Below are 17,281 nucleotides of genomic sequence, written 5' to 3'. Positions count from 1 at the left end.
TTTGTTAGGCCAGCTGCAAGTTGTACTTTCTTGACAACAAAGCTGACAATAACACAGTAAGATGAATGTAATGACACAGCAGGTAAGGTACAGGAGAATCCAATGAGATCTATGGATACTACACTATGCTTAAAGCTAACAGTTTTTAAATATCATCTGTTGTGTGTGTTGGTGTTTAAATCAAAAAAGCACTTATTTTTGTCACTGATAGTCAGTGAGAAACAAGTAGTAAGATAATTGAGAACTGCTTTACTCACTAGAATTTCAAGCATTCAGGCCTCAGGGTGCCAGAAGTGGCCGGGAGTGAAAATTAAACAATGGCATTACTTCAACAAGTAAGAAGCTACAGAGAATTTGAAGGTGTCTACATTCATCTTGAATGTTACAATGAAAATGAAGATTTGGAGGATGCAATCATCAATAGCATTGTATGAAAGCAGTCCATTATTTGCACAAGGTGTCTGCACTGACTTAGTTCTTTTACAATCAAAAGAACATGGCAGGTACACTATTTGAATTACTCTGTCAATGACAATTTATGAAGTTTTGGCTAATTGGGCAACTATTTAATTAGGCCAGAATGCATTGGTCCTGATTGTAGCGTGTTTAATATTTCAGTAACATTTGAGTAATATTGTAAATATATTTTTGGGGCTGAGGAGGGGGAGAAAATATCAGTCATGTTTGAATGGTGGAGCAGACTCGATGGGCCAGATGACCGAATTCTGCTCCTACATCTTATGGTCTATATTGTTTGATTTAGCGTTCTTTGTTTCTTTACATAATTCATTATGGCTTATCAATAAGATGTACGTGAATGGTATACATCATTATGCCACCACATCATATGTGAAGGCCTCGATTAAAGTAGAAACAAAACTAAGATACACATCTCTTTGGCTCCCTTGTTTTCCTTTTCGATTAGCTTTATTCCTTGGTGTGACAAAACATAACAGTGGCAATGAAGAAGTTTTAAATGAACCCAAGAAGTCTACCTACCTGTTGAAATGCAGCGAGATGTTCGAGTTGTAAAAAAGCACAAAAGGACATTCAAGTTTAAACAGAATTTACTGCAAGAAACAGTCAAGTTAAAAAAAAGGTGGAAAATGGACAAATTCATGGGTTCATAAACAGTGACTACTGGGTGATTATAATCATAAGTAAAAAAAAGCAAAAATGGTTGGCTACATCAAAAACATAGATGCTGCTGACTGGACAAGAGACAACTGGAATATGTACATTAAGCAAATTGAACTGTATTTTGAAGCAAATGAAAATGCCACTCTCAAGTTTTACAAAGCCAATCCGGTTCTTAATACAATCCATAATAACTTAGCCAGTGAGGTAGATCACATGAAATTAATTGAATTTTTTCTTTATTTCTTACATCCTTCACATACATGAGAAGTAATTTTTTTTTTGTTATATCTTCATCTAAATATGCAATTTAAAGTAATTTGTAACAATTAGTATGTACAATAGGATAGTCAATATAGCACAGAAATACAATCATATCAGTGTGAATTAGTCAGTCTGATGGCCTGGCGGAAGAACCTGTCCCGGAGCTTGTGGGTCCTGGCTTTTATGCTGCAGATGATGGCAGCTCGAACAATTTGTGGTTGGGGTGACTCAGGTCCCCAATGAACCTTCATGCTCTTTTTATGCACCTGTCTTTGTAAATGTCCTGAATAGTGGGAAGTTCACATCAACAGATGCACAGGGCTGTCCACACCATTCTCTTTAGAGTCCTGCAATTGAGGGAAATACAGTTCCCATACCAGGCAGTGATGCAGCTATAGTCAAGATGTTCTCAGCTGTGCCCTGTAGAAAGTCCTTAGGATTTGTGGACTCATGCCAACTTAAACCATCTGACATGAAAGGGGCACTGTTGTGCTTTTCTCACCACACAGCCGGTATGTACAGAACATGTGAGTTTCTCGGTGATGTGCATGCAGAGGTACTTAAAGCTGTTCACCATCTCAACTCTATACGTATTGATATCAATAGGCATTAGCCTGTCTCCATTTCTCCTATAGTCCACAACCAGCTCCTTTGTTTTTGCGACATTGAGGGAGAGTTTGTTTTCTTGACACCACTGTGTCAAGGTGATGACTTCTTCTCTGTAGGGCTGACTCATTATTATTGAGATAAGGCCAATCAATGTAGCGTCATCAGCATAATTAATTAGCAGATTGGAGCTGTGGGTGGCAACACAGACATGGGTACACAGAGCATAAAGGAGGGGGTTTAAGACACAGAGTGGCAGAGTTGAGGGGACCCACTCTTAACACCTGACAGAAAGTCCCCATGACTATGGAGGTTGAAGGAATTCTTGCCAAGGTTGACTGAAGTCCAAGGGCTATGCCAGTGTTCCCCGTAGTCAGGAAGGGTGAGTCTGTGAGGATCTGAGGCATTTTTAAGGTCACCAAAAAACCAGTACTGAAAGTAGATCAATGCCCTCTGTCCAGGACAGAGGATATCTTTGCAAACCTTTCTGGAGGAAAGCACATCAGCAAAGTGGACTTAGCTGAGGCCTACCTACAGATACAGGTGGAAGAAGAGTCCACAGTACTTCTCACCATTAATGCTCACAAAAGGCTTTATAGTTGCAATAGGTTTTATATTTGGAAGCTGCACCTGCACTCTGGCAGAAAGTATGGACCAGGTGTGGCAAGGCTGCCTAGATACTCAGTGTTGCCTGGATGACATTGTTGTTACTGGTGAGAATGACAAGAAAAACTCCTAAACCTCAAGACCTTAAAAAGGTTGGAAGATAATGGGCTCAGACCACAATGTAACAAGTGTGAATTCTGTAAACCAAGCATCACTAACTGTGGTCACACCACTGATGCACAAGTTTTATACGAGTGTGCTGAGAAAATTCAAACGATGCTGGATAGCCCAAGGCCAAAGGACGTGTCTCATTTGTGGTCTTTTTTAGGATTTTTCAAATACTATAATGGATCCTTGCCAAATCTGGCTACTGTGCTCCACCCTTTGAGCACATTACTACAGATCAGAAAGAAATAGGAAGGGACAAAGTGGGAGCTGGCTTTCCAAAATGTGAAGGAAATTGTGATGTCAGACACTGTACTCACACATGATCTACATCGTCCAGTGAAGCTTACCATGTACTATTCAGGATGCCAACGTGTCCAGAAGAAAGGAGTCCAGAGCTGTCAGAACCACTCCCTGAAGTCCCAGAGTCAACTCCTACAACCACCACAGAGGAAGCCCCAGAATCTGAGATTGTTTCACAACCACAAGTCTCTTCTGCCAAGCACGGTGACCACACTATCTCTCTCACCACCACCACCTCCCCTTGAAATTCATTTCTCCTCAGAAGTAAGAAATCCTCCACAGTAGTGTTTAAAATTTTAGGCCTGGATGGGTCCACTTTAAATTCACTATGCTACGTATATCTGTATATTCATATAGTACTTGTATTGTATAGTATTGTGTGTGTGTGTGTGTGTGTGTATATTCTATGTGTATTGATAACTAGACAGCAATACATTACATATTTGAGTTGAGATGCATTTTATATTAAGTTTATAAATTCACAGGGAGGGCTGTTGTGTATTTAATATATCAGTAATATTTGAGTAATATTGTAAACATATTGTTCAATTAAGTGTTCTATATTGTTTACATAATTCATTATGGGTTACATGTAAGAAGTATGTAAATGGCATAAGTCATTATGCCACCATGTCACATGTGTGTGCCCCATAAAGTAAAAAGGAAACTAAAACATGCATCTCTTGAGCTCCCTTCTTTATCTTTTCAATGAGTTTTATGTTTTGGAGTTACAAAACGTAACACCATTGCGTCCCATTAAACAGAATTGGCTGTAGATGTAAAATTGTCTTGGTATGGAAGGCAAAGGACAGTAGTGGAAGATTGTTTTTCAGACTGGAGGCCTATGAATGGTGTCTCACAGGGACTGATGGTACTTCCACTGTTCTTGTCATCTACATCAGCAACTTTGGCAATTTGAGAATGCAGCTGGTATGATAAGTAAGTTTGCAGGTAATATAAAAAGTGCTGGTCTTGTGAATTGTGAAAACAGTTATCTAAGTTTACAACAGGATCTTGATCAATTGGGGAAGTGGGCCAAAGAATGGCAGATGGACAAGTATGGGGTGTTGCACTTTGTAAGTTAAACCAGGCAGAGTTTACACAGTAAATGGTTAGGCCCAGGAAAGTGTTGCTGAACATAGGTACCCAGAGGTACATAGTTCACCAAAAATGGAGACACAGGTAGTCAGGTAGGAGAAAAAGGCATTTGGCTCTCTTGCCTCCTTCTGTCAGGGCTTCAAATACAAGTATTGGGTCGTCATGTTGCAAATACAAGCCAGCTGTAGGGGGGATGTTGTTAAACTGGAAAGGGCGCAGGAAAGATATTGAGGATATTACTGACACAGACTGGTTGAGTTATAAAGACTAGACAGACAGACATACTTTATTGATCCCGAGGGAAATTGGGTTTCATTACAGCCGCACCAACCAAGAATAGTATAGAAATATAGCAATATAAAACAATAAATAATTAAATAATAATAAGTTAATCATGCCAAGTGGAAATAAGTCCAGGACCAGCCTATTGGCTCAGGGTGTCTGACACTCCGAGGGAGGAGTTGTAAAGTTTGATGGCCACAGGCAGGAATGACTTCCTATGATGCTCAGTGTTACATCTCGGTTGAACGAGTCTCTGACTGAATGTACTCCTGTGCCTAACCAGTACATTATGGAGTGGATGGGAGACATTGTCCAAGATGGCATGCAACTTGGACAGAATATGGTTACTTCTCCCTGAAGCATAGAACGTTAAGGGATGATCTTATAGATGTTTGGAAAATCAATGAAAAGTGTAGATAAGGTGAATAGTCACCGTCTTTTGCCCAGGTTAAGAAAGTCTAAAACTAGATGGCAGAGTTTTCAGGTAAGGGGAAAGATTTAAAATAGACCCTAAAGACAGTTCATTTCCTGTGAGATCTATGGAACAAGCTGCCAAAGGAAGCTGCAGAAATGAGTAAAATTAAAGGATATTTAATATAGGAAAGATGTTAAGAGATTTGGGGATAACACAAGCAAAAAGTCTTTTTCCCAGGTTAGGGGGAAAACAGGACAAATACTACCTCAGGTAAACATATTGGTCAGCATAGAGGGCCTGTCTTCCTATATAAATTTGGAATGAATAGAGATTTGGAACAGCGATTATATTTTGCAAGACCAATGTGCTTATATACCTGAAATACTAAGTTTAATGAGTATTTTATTGAATTTATTGCAAATTTAAACCATTTTATGCAGAGTGGTATAGACTGATATCCGTATTTTAACTAACCAATCGATGCTTCAAATCCACTTCAGAGTCGTTAAAAGAGAATGGTTTTGATCATAATTTATGTAATTTGTTTGGATCCTATCCCTTAGCCTTGCCAGTTTGTGCAACATTCCAGGGCTGATCAATGGTGATTTTTCAATGTTTCACTGCATTAAGTAACCTGATCTGTTCATTGCTGCTAAACCGTCAAGAATAACAGGCACACTTGCAACGTTAGAAAAATTGATGTTGACAAAAAGTGTAAATAGTTAAAATTTCACACAATTTCTTGACTGCTTGGAAAATAATAAGCCAACAGCTTGTGAATTATAGAATGCAATTTCATTACTAGAAATTCTCCTTCCAGCAAACAGGTAGAAATATGTACTAGGCAGCTTTTATCAAGCATAGGCAAAAGTTTTGGCCATCAATTACATTCAATGCACATACAGTTAGTTCCCAAGATGTCAACAGAATCCATTGTGCAGAGATTAGTACTGTAGGCAGACAAGACTTAAGTATGATTTAGCCACGGTCAAAGACCAATGTTTTCCCCAATTAATTTTTTACTTTGGTCGAAGATGCCTGGACAAGATAACAATTTGAAATCCATGAAAGTTTCTTGCTTTTAAACAGACGTATATACAGAGAAAAATTGCCTTCAAGCAAGAGGTGCCCTTGATTCTTGAAATTTGATTTATTTCACAGATAAATGGGTTGCTTCTTATTGTCTACCTACAGTGCACCTTTTCTGTAATTGTAACACTATATTTTCCATTCTGTTTTTACTACCTAAAAGGAATTATGTATGGCATCAGCTATCCAGATTGCATGCAAAACAAAAGGTTTTCACTGTATCCAGGTACATGTGATACGATTAAACTAACATCAACCAATGCCTCATTATCTCAGTGGCCATTCACAAAAAGGCACAAAATACCACTCCATACTTCACCACCTTTCTTTTTGCCACGGTGCCCATCTCTCCATGTGTTTTTGCTGGGGCTCCTCCTTTTCCATGCTCATACCCTGTCTACAGTAGGACGGGAGGGAGGCTGATGACCTTCAGTTCAGATCCTGCAGAACAGGGACGAGAAACTTGCCTTCAGACTGCCACAGAAGGCAACAACCTAGGCAGCCGGGATGTACAATATGGCACTTGTTTGGCAGAATGGAAATCAGACTACTTTTCCTCAGAGACGAAGGCAAGCTCAGTGCTCTGAGTAATCTAAGGTGATTACTAAGGGGAATGGCAGTAACTATACAAGACAGTCTGGTGCGACAGTGATATTCAAAGCCAGATGCGTAGAATCGCAAGGTGCCACTGTTGCATTCCAATTGGCAACAATTTTTATTGTTACAAGGTCTAAAATAGCACATGATAGCTGGGTTGCAAACAACTACAGGCTCTATCGAAAGTTATAGGGAAAGTAGGACCATCACTCTGCCACGTTCTGTGTGACTTTAGGTTTGTGGCAATGAGCACAGCTACATTCAACCCTGGTCTGGAGGGAGCCCGTCCGTAAATCTCATTGAGCCTTCAGCATGTATGATCTCAGTCTTCAGGAAACTGACACATGGGCTACACTTGCACCCTGGCATAGCTGCCATTGACTCTTACTTCTACTGATGCAATCTCTTCTCTGTGCTTTGTATGTAGCACATCATAAACACAAGAGATTCTGCAGATGCTGGAAATCCAGAGCAACAAATACAAAATGCTGCAGGAACTCAGCAGGGCAGGCAGCATCTAAGTAGCGGAATAAACAGTCGACACTAAGGGCCAAGACCCTTCATCAGGACTGCACAGGGAGTTTTAGAGTCCAACGTGGTACCTGAGATCCTTAGATCAATTTACAAAGTGCCTTCATATCTGATTTTAGAAACTGACTCATGGTATTCATCTTCTCATTTTCTTCCCAATCAATCACATGTTTAGACAGATTTCTGCTCCCCACATCTAGCATCTAGTTTCATTTCATACACTGGAATTGCAGTGACACAATCATCATGGCAATGTTGTTCAAGCTCCAGTGTGACTTCCATTGCTATATACAAGAATAAAACATTTTTCCCTCGAAGTGGTTCAAACATGATCTCAACAAGAGCTCACGAGGTCCAATGATTTTCCAGAACACTAGTTCGACCTTGAACCCTAGAAATTTCACAGCTGATAGATTACTCCAATCAAGATTATAAGAACTGGCAGAAGAAAAGATATTACATGCTAGTTAGCTTGATTTCAGTATCTGGGGGAGATGTTGCAGTTCAGTATTATTAGGGTACTTGGAGGCACATGATAAAACAGGCCAAAGTCTGCATGGTTTTCTCAAAGAGAAATCTTGCCTGACAAAACTGTTGGAATTCCTTGAGGAACTATGGCTGGATAGACAAAAGAGAGTCAGTGGAAGTTGTTTATTTGGATTTTCAGAGGGACTTTGACAAGGAGCCACATGTGAGACTGCTTAACAAGGTAAGAGCTCATGGTATTACAGCAAAGGTACTAGAATGGATATAATAACACACACAAGATGCTAAGGGAACTCAGCAGGCCAAGCAGCATCGATGGAATCTCCGCTGCAGCTGCTTTCAAGATAAGGCTTTCCGTTCTAGAACGAAGGAGATATCCTCCTTTGTCAAAGAAAGTGGCTTCCCTTCCTCTACCATCAACGCTGTCCTCAACCATATCTCTCCCATTTCACACATATCTGCTCTTACCCCACGCTCCCACCACCCTACCAGGGATAAGGTTCCTCTTGTCCTCACCTAACACCCCACCAACCTCTGCGTCCAGCACATAATTCTCCAAAACTTCCGCCACTTCCAACTGGATCCCACCACAAAAGACATCTTTCCCTCCTCCCCAATTTTTGCTTTTAGCAGGGATCGTTCCTTACATGATTCCCTAGTCCATTCATCACTTCCCATTGATCTCCCTCCTGGCAGTTATCCTTGCAAGCAGAACAAGAGCACCTGCCAATACACCTCCTCCCTCACTTTCATACAGAGCCCCAAACAGTCCTTCCAGGTGAAGTGACACTTTAGCTGTGAGTCTGTTGGGGTCATATACTACGTTCGGTGCTCCAGGTGTGGCCTTCTTGTATCAGTGAGACACAACGTAGATTGGGAGACCACTTTGTTGAGCATCTGCACTCCATCTGCCAGACAAGTGGGATCTCCCAATGGCCATCCATTTTAATTCCACCACCCATTCCCATTTGGATATGTCCATTCATGGCCTCCTCCACTGTCACTTGGGTAGCCTCAACCTGAAGGCATGAACATTGATTTCTCAAACAGTCTTTCTTTCATGTTATCTCCTTGCCCACCCATCACCTCCCTCTGATGCTCCTCCACCCCTCCCCTTTTTTTATTTCTCCCGTGGCTTTCTGTCTCTTTCACCAATCAACTTCTAACTCTTTGCTTCATCCCTCCCCCTCCAAGTTTCACCTATCACCTGATGTTTCTGTCTCCCCTCCCCACACCTTTCAAATCTACTGCTCAGTATTTTTTCTCCAGTCACGAAAAATGGTCTTGGCCCGAAATGTCGACTGTGCTTTTTTCTTCCCCATAGATGTTGCCTGGCCTGCTGAGTTCCTCCAGCATTTTGTGTGTTGCTCAGATTTCCAGCATCTTCAGATTTTGTCTTGTTTGAGAAGGTTGGCTGACTACTGGAGGCAAATAGTTCAAATGAAGGGGAACCGTTGCGGTTGACTGTTGGGCTAGTGATGTGCCACAGGGTTTGGTGTTGGGACCACTTCTTTTTGTGTTGTATGTTGATTATTTGGATGAAGGAATTGATTGGCTTTGTTGACACAATAGCGGATTATACAAAGACAGGTAGAAGGGCAGGTCGTGTTGAGGAAGCAGAGTGTCTGCAGAAGGACTTGGACAAACTGGGAGAATGGCCAAAGAAGTGGCAGATAGAATACAGATTAGGTAAAAAGAATAAAAGTGTAGACTATATTTTGAATGGGAAAAAACTTCAAAAAGTCAGAGATGCAAAGGGACTTAGGAGTCCGAATGAAGGATTCCCTAAATGTTAACTTGCAGGTTGAGTCAATGGTGAGGAAGAATAGGACTAGAATGCAAAAGCAAGGATGTAATATTGAGGCTTTATAAGGCAATGGTCAGACCAGTATTTAAGTACTGGGAGTATTGTAAGCAGCTTTGGGCCCCTTATCTAAAAGAGGTGTGCTGGTATTGGAGAGGGTCCAATGGATTTCACGACAATGATCCCAGAATGAAAGGGTTAACACATAAGGAGCATTTGATGGCTCTGGGCATGAGGGGGACTCAATGAAACCTATCAGACATCGAAAGATCACAACAAAGTGGATGTGGAAAGGCCACTTCCTATAGTGGAGGAGTCTAGGACCAGAGAGCATGGCTGGCCTCAGAATAGAAAAGAGAGACAGACATATGTAGGAATTCCTTTAGCCAGAGCTTAGTGAATCTGCAAAATTCATTGCCACAGACCACTGTCGAGGCCAAGTCATGGAGTATATCTAAAGAGGAGTTTGACAGATTTTTGATTAGTCAGTGTGTCAAAAATTACAGGGAGAACGGAATTGAGAGAGATAATAAATTAGCCATCATGGAATGGCAGAGCAGACTCGATAGGTCGAATAGACTAAGTCTATCTCATTGTCATCGAGCTTTATGACTGTTTACAAACTGCCTATTCAATCACCACAGGCGTAAGAGAATCAAATAATCATAGAATCATAAGCTTGATTATTCCAATAAAAATCAACAGATCTACATGGGACTGCAGGAATTTACTGCCATAGCACTGTGTAAAATTGACACAATTGCACAAGTTCATTGTAATTCCAGGCTTCCACACAAATGATCACTGTTAACTAAATCCTGCCTTCCAATATTGGATTCCTGACAATATCCTTTAGTAAAATCTATCAAAGGAACAGAGAATCTAGTCATTGAAACAGAGAAGAACAGCTGCATGGGATGAGAAGTACAAGGTAATTTAGATCTTGGAATTTACTGTTATAATTAACTTAAGGAATTATATAAAAACATATGTTTGATTTTGAATTAATATTCATAAACATTCAATTTTCACAGCTGGTGAGGCTGGGAGTGTGGTTTAATTGGCTGTGGAAATAATACTGTATGCAGGCTTGCAATTTACAGTCGGAAGTATCAGCAATCATACGGAATGCTGACTGATTCAAGGTCAGTGCACCTCAGGAAGTTCACAACAAGGACCCAGCACAGGTATCAGTGGGTTTTGTGGGTAGGTACATGGCAAGCAAGAGTGTTGAGTAAGTTTACAGAATATTCTGGCCAAAGGAAGTGATGGCAGTACAGATGGCCTATCAGCCCTATCAACCAACCAAAGCCATTACTTAAACTAATTTGATTTCCCTGATCTTGGTCTATAACTGGGAAATAGCTGTTCAGCAGATTGAAGGAATCCAGTTCAGGCATCCTTTCAAGCTAACTTCCAGATTCTGCCTTATAAGAAATGGCTAAATATTTATTGATTTTTTTAATGGTAACTTTTAAATCCGTGTCAGACTGCTAAAGAAACTGATCCTTCCTGTCTGTCTACACTACGTTTCTCATTTAAATCTCTCATCACAAGCACTGTTAATTCACTAGTGCTGTCTACTGTGTTTGGCTTTCACAAAGACCTTGGCAAATATGCGGAGAAAATTTACCAGATGACTCAAGTGGAGTTGGAAACAAGGTTTATTCTCTTTAAAGCAGAATGCAGTGCAATTCCATTTAGGGTAGTGGTGGATTTGAGAAAGATGGTATGAAGAAAATGTTCAAGATAATTATTAAGAAAAGCCACAAATTAAGTAAGAAGAGTATTGTTATAAGGTTGCTCGGTGTTACAATCTAGAATTTACTTTATAAAAGGGCTGTGTTTAAAGTCCACACTAATATGAATGTATACTTGAACAGGAAACAACACTACGAGGAAAGAGTACAAATAATTCCATTGAGAATACACCCAGTTTTTTTAATAGCAGGTGCTTTCAAGGGAATTACCCTTAGTATCATTATATTCAGCCAGATTTCTAGTACAAATACTGCACAGCATTTTTCCTCAATCAACCAGAACCTTCTGTGAATCACACAAGTATTTTCCCATGTCCCAGTTAGAATCTTGGGCTAAAATACCATGTGAGACTGTATTTATATGTATATTAAATTCTGAGAAACTCTTACTGTTAGCCTAGGATATAAACACAATGAGGGCTTGCAAACACTCACTGAGCAGTTCAATATCTGTGCAGCACAAGACATGCAGACCAAAGTCCAACCTTACACAAGGAACATATTAGCCGACGAAGCCAACTCTCTGAAAAGAACCACTGGAAATAAGAACCTCCTTGCAGTTTGTACGGCTTGCTCAACCTGTTTTTGAATGAACAAAGGGAGTTGACTAGATTCTCTAGTTTAATAGATTCCTGCAACTAATGAACTTCTGAATTGGCTGCAGTGATGACTGGCTTCGCCGCTGTGGACTCACTTTCATGAAATTCAGTTCTGAATGTCATTTATTGACTTTAACTGTTTGCGTGATTTTTTTCCCCAGCACATTGGGTGTTGATGCACCATCAATAACTCTCGGAGACGTGAGTTGAGATAGGCTTTTATTAGCTGGAAGAAAGCATTATTTGCTGGAAGAAAGCACCGTCATCAGCAACAGACCATCACACAACATCCTGGAGACTGAGGGGGGGGGGAGCAGTGCCTCCAATCGCCTTTATACAGGGGTCTGTGGGAGGAGCCACAGGAGCAGTCAGCGGGGGGGGGGGGGGGGGGGGGGGCATGTCCAGACAGGTATATGTAGTTCACCACAAGTGTTTGATGTAACGGGTTCTATTTTGTTTCTTTGTTTTATGGCTGTGAGGAAACGAATCTCAAGGTTGTATATAATATACATTCGTTGAAACTGAATGAACTTTGAAAATTCAGTCAATTAACTGATTTCCGTGGCTTTTTTTTTGCCATAGCGCATTGCTCCAGATATTCTTTTCAGGTGATCCTTTAAGGTCAAGGATGACTTGCTGCTACATCAGTTTTCTGGGATCTGAGGTAGCTGATGAGCCAGTGTGGCATCTGCACAGTCTGTCACATATGGGGGCAGGAAGTACTTGAAGAGGCAGGTGGCTGTCAGCTTTAGAAAGTGGTGCACTCCTGCTATTTTCACTGGGCCACAGCAAACTCCCAAAGAGAACTAAAGATTTAATTATGGTGGGCATCCGGGAACTGTGGATACTCAATAGTCCCAATGGCTGGAGTTGTCAGGTTGCAAGCTACCTAGCTCTACTCTGTACATGTGTTCATCCAGTCCTTTCACACTGATTTTTTGCGGCAGCATTTCTGTTGCTGTCATTATTTTGTTGGCAAACCTAATGGTCGAGTTAGTCCTTTCCTGTTTTGTTCTTTGGATATCAAATGTCAACCTGGAAAAAATAGCAAAGGTAGCTAAGAATTTCAAAACAAAAATGGCAAGCGAGCTAAAACTGCATTATAGACCCAAGAAAGGCAGAACACTTAAACATACAAGAAGTTGGCAGTTACACAATTCTTAAAGAGGGCATGACCCTTGAAATGTTTAGAGGTTTATTTTCTAGCAAAAATGTAATCTATTGATATTTTATTTCATTTCTTATAGTCTGATGTTAAGACTTTGGTTCAGCAGTTCTACTATGTATTACCACTACATATCCTGAAATAGTACTGGTCCAGTATCCTTTGTTCACTAATCTAATTGGTTAGGATGCAAAAGCTTGGACAGCATTGCATTTATATTTGCAACCATATACAATGGGTCTGGGCACCTAATTTTTAAACCTAAAATGGATGGAAAGTAAAATGGATTCAAATCTAATCATCCTCAAACCTCACTTCCCACTCATCTCATGCATACATTCCCTTTTTTGTTGGTCAAGGTGAAACACACAAGCAATTTAACAGCAATCAAACCTGTTAACCTCTGGAAGAGGATGTCAGTCATGAGTGATCTTCATCAGTGTCAGGATTAAAATTATTGGAAAATGGTGGTTCAGATGGAAACAATAACCAGGGCCATATGCTCAGCCCGCCACTGTTCACACTGCTGACATATGACTGTCCTAGATATAGTTCAAACTGAATCATCAAGATCACTGATAACATAACAGTAGCTCGCCTCATCGACATCGACTAGACTGTGTACAGAGAGAAGTTGGAGTGGATGGCAGAATAATGCAAGCATATTGACTGGAGTCTCAAGGTGGATGAGACCAAAAAGATGATTGTTGGCTGTAGGAAGATGCAAGCAGACCACTCCTCTCTGAACATACACAGCTCCTCCGTGGAGAGATTTAGGAGCACCATGTTGCTGGGAGTGCAAGTTATGGGCAATCTTACCTGGTTACTCAACACCACCTCTTTATTCAAGAAAGCACAGCCATGTCTCCACTTCCAGAGGATACTGAGGTGAACGAGGCTCTCCCCACCCCCCCCCCCCCCACCAAATATTCTAACTAACTTCTACAGAAGCACCAGTGAGAATGTCCTGATCAGCTGCATCACTGTCTGGTACGTAAACTGCAAGGCATCAGACTGCAGGGATTGTGAGGACTGCTGAGAGAATCATTGGGGTCTCTCTTCTACCCATCTGAGATATTTGTCAGGAACAATGTATACGCAGGACCTTTAGCATTGTCAATGATCCCTCCCCTCTGTCCAGCAATTTCTTGACCCCCTGCTATCAGGCGGGGAGGTACCATAGTATTAGAACAAGGACTATTAGGTTGGGAAATAGATTTTTTCCCCAGGCCGTCAAACCACTGAACTCTCCACCATCTCCCAGCTCCCATAATGTATGAAGCTCCAACAACATTATACTGTTTATTTTTTAAATGTGCAACATATATGCACCTCATTGTGTTAATTTATTTGTGGCACTATTGTTTTGTGTTCTGTGTGTAGTGTTTGTGTGAAGTGCATGAAGTGTGAGAGTGAGAATAGTGAGGCCTAGTGAGAGAGCGTAGTGGGAGTGCAGTGTGTGTGTATGTGTAGAGCACATGTGCGTGTGTAGTGGGTGTGTGTGTGTAGAGTGTGTGTACATAGAGTGTGTGTGTAGAGTGCATGTGCATGTGTAATGTGTGTAGTGTGTGTGTGTGTGTGTGTGTGTGTGTAGTGTGTGTAGTGTAATGTGTGTGTGTATGTAGTGTGTATGTGTGTATGTAGTGTGTGTGTGTATGTAGTGTGTATGTGTGTATATAGTGTGTGTAGTGTGTGTGTGTATGTAGTGTGTGTAGTGTAGTGTGTGTGTATGTAGTGTGTATGTAATGTGTGTGTGTGTATGTAGTGTGTATGTGTGTATATAGTGTGTGTAGTGTAGTGTATGTGTGTATGTAGAATGTGTGTGTATGTAGTGTGTGTGTGTGTAGTGTGTGTGTGTATGTAGTGTGTGTGTGTGTATGTAGTGTGTGTGAGTATGTAGAGTATGTGTGTATATGTAGTGTGAGTGTGTGTGTGTGTGTGTGTGTGTGTGTATGTGTATGTAGTGTGTGTATGTGTATGTAGTGTGTGTTATCTCGACCACGCCGTGCACATTGATCTGGAGGAATATTGTTTCATACATATATCGAATTGAATGACAATAAATTTGAACTTGACTTGAACTTGCATTTAAGATGTAATCCTCCTTCTCACATCCCAGTTTCAGCACATCCCATAATCTTATCTGATTTACAAGCTGCAGCTGATGCTACAGCAAATATTTCTCAATCCACTTCTCAGTCCAGAATTCATTACAGCTTTGGTTCAGTCATGGACAAAAAAAACTGAACTCTGAAGGTGAGGCAAGAGTGATGGCCATTAACAACAACGACGTGCTTGATGAAGCATTATATCAACGAAGTCTAATAATAAACATCAAAGATAAAATGCTGAAGTCAGACTCCACAAAGGAAGATAGTTGTTGGGGATCAGTCATGGCAGCTCCATACATCATTGCTGTATTGTCAGGGCAGCGACCTTGCTCTAACTATATTCAGCTGCTTTATCAATGATTTTTTTTCCATCACAGTTAAATTCAAGAATTTTTAGATAGGTTTGAATAATGTTTGATTTTATTTGCAACTGCTCATTGAATGAAACAGTACTTACCTGCAAGCAGTAAAATCTAAACAACGTACAGGCATGAGTGGTTAAATGCCAAGCAATAATCATCTTCCACTAGAGACAGTCCAACCGTATTCCCTACTTCAGTCAAGCACATTATTATTGCTTAGTCTCACACCATCATCTCAAGAGTTACTACTGACTAAACCAGAGGTTCCCAAACCTTTTCATGCTGTGGAGGATCTGTGGACATCAAGTTGGGCACGCTTGAAAGAGACACTCAAAGTGACCAGCCATTTAAATACTGCATTAGGGTGATGACAAGGTATCCTGCAGTGAATGACTCTATTCGTGATGCCACAAAGCCTTCTTACCACGTTCAGGAGGCAGGTCAATAACATGATGGAATACCCTCCATTTTGCCTCATCAGTGCAGAGTCAATGATTCTCATAAAGCTCAACATCATCCCCAACAAAGTAGCGCCCTGGCCACTGCTGTAATTGCTCATTCCCTCCACCACCGGCACGCTCCCGCTGGAGTGTGTGCTCTCCACAAAATGCAGTCCAGTTATTCACCCAGGCTGCTCCAAACGTGCAGCTTCTACCACCAAGGAAGAGAAGGGCACCATCACCTGCAGATTTCCACCAAATCACAACCTGTCCGAACTGGGAAATACAAAGCTGTTCCTTTAACACTGCTGGTTTAAACCTGGCCATCCCTACCCAATAGCATTGTAGGAGTAGCTTCACTAGCAGTTGTGTAGTGGTTTAAGGTTTCTTGAAGGCTTATATCAAAGTTTATATAGGTCCGCCACCGTGCGCCTAAGGGGTCCATTGGCTGCACTGTTCTGTCTAAAGCCCCTTCGAGTGACAGTGAGACGACATGTGAATGACCAGAAAGCAGCAGGAACTGGTTACATGGAAAATACTAACATTAACTCAGTTTCTCCTTCCACACATGCAATCTGTATACAGCACTTTGTTTTTCAAATACTTTGTAATTTATGGTCAACCTTATACAACGTTATTAAATCTATCAAATAGTAAATCAAACACCAGTCAAACATATGTGTTTTTTTTTGCTTTTCTAGATTGTCCTGGATTTTTCCTGTAACCTCTATCACGATCTCAGTCAAGGTTGTGCTCCAAAAGCCTGGTTCTAGATTACAGTAGTGAAGCAAAGCGATCTGCCCACGATAACGAAGTACAACAGGTAAGGAGAAAAGGCGTTCGCTCTTCCCGGCCGAGCCTGCTCCCACCTGCGGGACGTCCCGACTCACCTGCGGGGTAGTGCAGCCGCCGGCGCCGGTAAGCGCCATCCTGTTCTCGTTAATTTCCTGGATGGCTTGGCAGAAAGTCCCGTCCCGGATTTCACGGAGTTGAAAAGCCACGCCTGCTTCTCGGCACACAGTCTTGCATTACAGCTCATTCGGGTAGTTGTTGCCTATCGGGGATTTTCAGCGACTGCCGAACCTTGTGCCTGTTGTGACTTCCGCCACCCATGTCTCTAGCAACCAACATGAACTTGACGTTAGTGTATGTTGCTCCGCCCTCTTCACTTCAAAGTTATATCAAAGTTTATACAGGTCCGCGCACCATGCGCCTGAGGCTGCATTGTACTTTCTAAAGGGCCATCGAGGGACAGTAAGACTACATGTGAACGATCTGCATAATTCAGTTATAGATAGGAAAGAAGCCATCGACTTAATTTGCCTATGCTGGCAGATATGTACAGTACTGTATATAGTATTTGGGTAATTCCGTTTGCATGTGTTTGACTAATACTCCTCCTTACTGTCCATGTAAACAATGTAATAGTACTCACCTCTGGCATATACTCACCACACTTTA

The 17,281-nt window shown here is 41.2% G+C and overlaps 1 protein-coding gene across 3 annotated transcripts in view; it reads right to left on the bottom strand.

Annotated features, from left to right (window-relative positions):
• Positions 1-16,997, bottom strand: part of LOC132399754 (protein diaphanous homolog 3) — a 136,728-nt gene extending 119,731 nt beyond the window's left edge. For 2 of the 3 annotated variants that reach the window (XM_059980463.1, XM_059980464.1), the window contains exon 1: positions 15,805-16,076. In XM_059980463.1, the coding sequence (XP_059836446.1) occupies positions 15,805-15,939 (135 nt within the window). In that variant the 5' untranslated portion in view covers positions 15,940-16,076. Of the gene's footprint in view, positions 1-15,804; positions 16,077-16,710 lie in introns of those variants that run through there. The other variant, XM_059980465.1, reaches the window with a different exon arrangement.
• Positions 16,998-17,281: the final 284 nt, after the last annotated feature.

This window comes from Hypanus sabinus, chromosome 9 (genome assembly GCF_030144855.1).
Source record: "Hypanus sabinus isolate sHypSab1 chromosome 9, sHypSab1.hap1, whole genome shotgun sequence".
In the NCBI taxonomy this organism is placed as follows: Eukaryota; Metazoa; Chordata; class Chondrichthyes; order Myliobatiformes; family Dasyatidae; genus Hypanus; species Hypanus sabinus.
This window is presented reverse-complemented; position numbering and strand designations above follow the sequence as displayed.